The sequence below is a fragment of the Eulemur rufifrons genome, chromosome 9 (assembly GCF_041146395.1).
Source record: "Eulemur rufifrons isolate Redbay chromosome 9, OSU_ERuf_1, whole genome shotgun sequence".
NCBI classification, from domain to species: Eukaryota; Metazoa; Chordata; class Mammalia; order Primates; family Lemuridae; genus Eulemur; species Eulemur rufifrons.
Genome location: NC_090991.1, coordinates 37,996,447 through 38,001,162, shown reverse-complemented (window position 1 = coordinate 38,001,162; position 4,716 = coordinate 37,996,447). Strand labels below are relative to the sequence as shown.

At 56.4% G+C, this 4,716-nt stretch overlaps 1 protein-coding gene across 1 annotated transcript; it reads left to right on the top strand.

Moving 5' to 3' along the window:
- The first annotated feature begins 247 nt into the window (after nucleotides 1-247).
- KRT35 (keratin 35) lies at nucleotides 248-4,421 on the top strand. The gene is made up of 7 exons (XM_069481413.1): nucleotides 248-768; nucleotides 1,585-1,667; nucleotides 1,863-2,019; nucleotides 2,323-2,484; nucleotides 2,778-2,903; nucleotides 3,392-3,612; nucleotides 3,929-4,421. Exons 1-7 carry the CDS (start codon nucleotides 298-300, stop codon nucleotides 4,074-4,076), a joined length of 1,368 nt encoding a protein of 455 aa, XP_069337514.1. The 5' UTR covers nucleotides 248-297; the 3' UTR covers nucleotides 4,077-4,421.
- The last annotated feature ends 295 nt before the right edge of the window (nucleotides 4,422-4,716 follow it).

Genomic DNA, 4,716 nt, shown 5'->3' with positions numbered 1-4,716 from the left:
GAACTGAGGGAGACGTGGTCTTCCCGGCGACGTGGGTGCCGGAGGTCTCGACAGAGCTATCCGTCCAATGGGGCTGCTGTTTTACGAGGCCGGGAAATGTTCACGGGAAGCTAAATAACAGGTTAATGAAGGGTTTTGATAGAAAGTGGTATTAACTTTAATGAGGAGAAAACAGTTTGTGAAGGCCAACCAACGCCCACTGGGGCAGAGATATAAACTGGACCGTGGAGCTGCTTCTCCGTTCCCGGGGGTGTCTCGCCGTGGAGATCCATTCCTTGCATCTGGGCTGCTGAGGTCATGGCTTCCAAATGCCTCAAGGCCGGCTTCTCTTCTGGGTCTCTCAAGAGCCCAGGCGGGCCCGGTGGGGCCTGCTCTCGCGTGTCCACGAGGTACTCCAGCAGCTCTTGCCAGCTCCCGAGTCTCTCCCGTGGGTCCCGAAGTTTCTCTGCGTGCTCGGCCGGGCTGGGCAGAAGCGGCTACAGGGCCACCGGCTGCCTCCCTGCGCTCTGCCTCCCCGTCGGAGGCTTCGCCACCAGCTACAGCGTGGGTGGGGGCTGGTTTGGGGAGGGCATCCTCACCGGCCACGAGAAGGAGACCATGCAGTCCCTGAACGACCGCCTGGCCAGCTACCTGGAGAAGGTGCGCCAGCTGGAGCAGGAGAACGCCAACCTGGAGAGCCGCATCCGGGAGTGGTGTGACAAGCATGTCCCCTACATGTGCCCTGACTACCAGTCCTACTTCCAGACCATCGAGGAGCTCCAGAAGAAGGTAAGAGGTTCAGAGTGGCTTTGGCTGCTCAGGAGCTTGGGGTCACCAGCATTGGTAGTTCTGCTCCCATGGGACACTTTGGAGGTCACAAAGCATGTTCACAGGTGTGGCCTCATTTTCCTCCCAATAACCTTATGAAGGAGGGACCATCAGCCCATTATATAGACAAGAACACTGAGGCTCAGGCTGGTTAATTGACCCAGATGGCAGTTAGTAGAGCCAGAGCTTGAACACAGGCTCTATGAACTAACTGGTTGTGTGACCTTTGGTACCATTGCTCACCTCTCTGAGCTTTCATTTCCCCATTTTTTTAGGTGAGGGGATTTGGATTTGATGTATTTGGTGTAGATAAGGTTTCCCTAAGTAACTTAGGAAAAAAACACCTGTCAGAGAAGTTTCCTCCCTGCCCCACCCACTCCCCTGAAAGTCACAGCTGGTTCTTCAGAGGGAACTTTTATGACCAGAGAATCACAGAGGACACTGCTGGCAATGACATGCCCGGAGCCCATAGTAGGCTTGTGAAACGAGGAGACAGGAAGGCAGGAAGAAGCCTCGTTCTTGCCATGCTGAGCTGTTCTTGCTGCATGTCTGTGCCTCTCTCTCTGACCCTGGGTCTCAGGTCACAGACGCACTGCATTGGCAGGGACTCTGGAGGTTCCACAGTTGATCCCTATGGTACGCCCACAAGCCCTCCTGGAGCCCTAGGTGTCCAGGGTAGGCAACTCCCTCCCTCCAGAGCCAGCTCCTGCCAGCTTTGGGGAGCTCCAACCAGCAGATGTCCTTTCTTGCACTGAAATCACTTCCTTGTGTCCCCAGACCCTGTGCAGCAAGGCAGAGAACGCCAGGCTGGTGGTGCAGATTGACAATGCCAAGCTGGCCGCAGACGACTTCAGGACCAAGTGAGTGGTCTTGCTTGCCCCTACGGTTGGGGGCTGGTAGAACTGGACACTGGGTTTTGGCTGTACTCTGTGACTCGTGCACTCTGTGACTGAGGCGTGAAGGCAGGATTCACAGCACCTGGCCACTCTGGGCACAGAGCTGACTTAAACACAAAAAGGAAATGCAGATGCAGGTGCGCCGTTCTGTGCCTGCAGGTATGAGATGGAGGTGTCCCTGCGGCAGCTGGTGGAGTCGGACATCAACGGCCTGCGCAGGATCCTGGACGACCTGACCCTGTGCAAGTCTGACCTGGAGGCCCAGGTGGAGTCCCTGAAGGAGGAGCTGCTCTGCCTCAAGAAGAACCACGAGGAGGTGAGCCTGGGGGAGCAGGCATGCCTGGGGGAGCAGGTGTACCTGGGGGAGCAGGTGAGCCTGGGGGAGCAGGTGAGCATGGGGAGCAGGTGAGTATGGGGAGGAGGTGTGCCTGGGGGAGCAGGTGAGCACGGGGAGGAGGTGAGCCTGGGGAGGAGGTGAGCAGGGGGAGGAGGTGTGCCTGGGGGAGCACGTGAGCATGGGGGAGCAGGTGAGCATGGGGAGGAGGAGAGCCTGAGGAGGAGGAGAGCAGGGGGAGGCAGCAGCTGGGAAAGTGAGTGCTGACCCTGGTCTGTATCACAGGAAGTGAACTCACTGCGCTGCCAGCTTGGTGACCGGCTCAACGTCGAGGTGGACGCCGCCCCCCCTGTTGACCTGAACCGAGTCCTGGATGAGATGAGGTGCCAGTATGAGACCCTGGTGGAGAATAACCGCCGGGATGCTGAAGACTGGTTTGACACCCAGGTAGGCACCTGGAAACAGTCGGAGTAACAGTACAACACTGTGGGTCACACAGAAGTGACCCTGGGGCTCTGAATTGAGAAACCTGGGTTTGAGTCCCAGTCCTGTTTCAACTTTGCTGTGCAACCTTGGGCAGGTGGCTGTCCTTGAAGCAACAATGTCCTCCGGTGTGAAATGAATGGGTTGGAATGGGTGACCTGGAAGGTCCTTCTGAGCTCAGGGTTCTCACTGGCCTCTGTGGATCTCTGAGTCTGAGTCCCTAGTGCTCCTGAGCAGGTCCTGTGTGTGTGTTTCAGACTGAGGAGCTGAACAAGCAGGTAGTGTCCAGCTCGGAGCAGCTGCAGTCCTGCCAGGCGGAGATCGTCGAGCTGAGACGCACGGTCAACGCCCTGGAGATTGAGCTGCAGGCCCAGCACAGCATGGTGAGCCTCCGGGTGGGGTCAGGGAGCTGCTGCTGGACCAAGCCCAGAAGCACACGAGCCCCCACATTCCATGCTCTGACCAGACAGGCAGGCTCCAGGGTTCAAGTTCTTGAGCATCAGGGCAGAGAAGAGGCAATGAGGGCCCAGCCCCAATCACAGATGCTCCAGCAGTGAAAGACAAGAGGCCTGTAGCAACTGGCATGCCTTGGCAGTAGCTCCTGTATATGTGTAAGCAGATGCGTCTTCTGAGTAATTATCAGTTACTCAGAGATGACATTAATAGGCAGACACCTCTAGATTGGGGAAGCTACAGGGGCTAATTGGCTCATCTCAAATGAGATGTCTGATTGTGGCTCATCCTAGCTCGAAGTGATTCTCTGAGCTTCCCTTCCTGGATTTTGAGGCCTCACTGAGAGCCAGATGGATCTTCCTTGCTCCTTCTCTGACCTCTAACCTATTTCCTGCCTACATCACCCGTGTCCTCACAGAGAGACGCTTTGGAATCCACCCTGGCGGAGAGCGAGGCCCGCTACGGTGCCCAGCTGTCCCAGGTGCAGGGCCTGATCACCAGTGTGGAGGCCCAGCTGGCCGAGATCCGGGCCGACCTGGAGCGGCAGAACCAGGAGTACCAGGTGCTGCTGGACGTCCGGGCCCGGCTGGAGTGCGAGATCAACACGTACCGGGGCCTGCTGGAGAGTGAGGACAGCAAGTGAGTATCACGGCGTGTTCTCTTCTTCTGAACGCAATCTACAGAGTTCTGGGGACAGACAGCAGGGTGCCTAGGAAGAGCCCAGCATTTGGAGTCAGGAGCCCTGGGTTTTAGTTCTGGTCTTGTTACAAACTCATCATGTGACTCCAGCAAGTCACCTTTCCTCTCTGGGTCTCTGTTTCCCCTTAGATAAAACAAGGGACACAACTGGGTAATTTTTAAGGTGACTTCCTATTTGCATATTCTGGGATCTGCTCTGAGTTGTTGAAAACAGCAACTGGAAAACCATAGCAATCTGCCTCTTTTTTTCTCCTAGGCTCCCCTGTAACCCGTGTGCCCCTGACAGCTCGCCCTCCAAGTCGTGCCTCCCCTGTCTTCCTGCGGCCTCCTGTGGTCCCAGCGCGGTCCGCACAACCTGCAGCCCCCGCCCTATCTGTGTGTCCTGCCCTGGGGGCCGGTTCTGAGCATGGCTGACCCAGAAGGCCATGGCCATCATCTCCAGGATGCGGACCTGGCCTCTACTCAGCCCTAACCCTTATAGCCTAATCCCCTCTCTTGGCACAGAGCCCAGGCCCGGAGTCTGGCCCTGGAAGGGCTGTCTGCAAACATACACCTTACGTTTCCCAGAGCCCGTCACTAAGGCTGGCTGCCCCGAAGGCCTCCACTCCTCATCATTTCAATGGGTGCCAGGGTCTCTGTGTTCCGGCTGACTCCTGGGCCAGGTATTCCTTCTGGGTGCTGTTCCAGTGGGTTCTGAAATGCAATAGAGGGCTCCTGTTTGTGGAAAAATAAAACACATTTGCTCTGGCTCCTGACCCTGCATTTATCCCGTTCTGGTGTTACTGGTTTTTGTCTCTGCTGAGTTCAGAGGGTGACTCTTGGGTCGATGAATGGGGGATACTTGGCCAAGTGTGACCCTTGGGATGGCAGGGTCAAGGTCTTTAATGTTACTATTGTAATTGTTGAACGGTGCCCGGAAAAGATGGTGAACTTAATCGATAAATGTCCTGACTGTTCCACTGGTCAGCCATTCCTCCATCTCTCTCCCTTTCCTCGGGTTTCCCTACTCCCTGAGACACAATATCGAAACTGGGCCAGTTAATA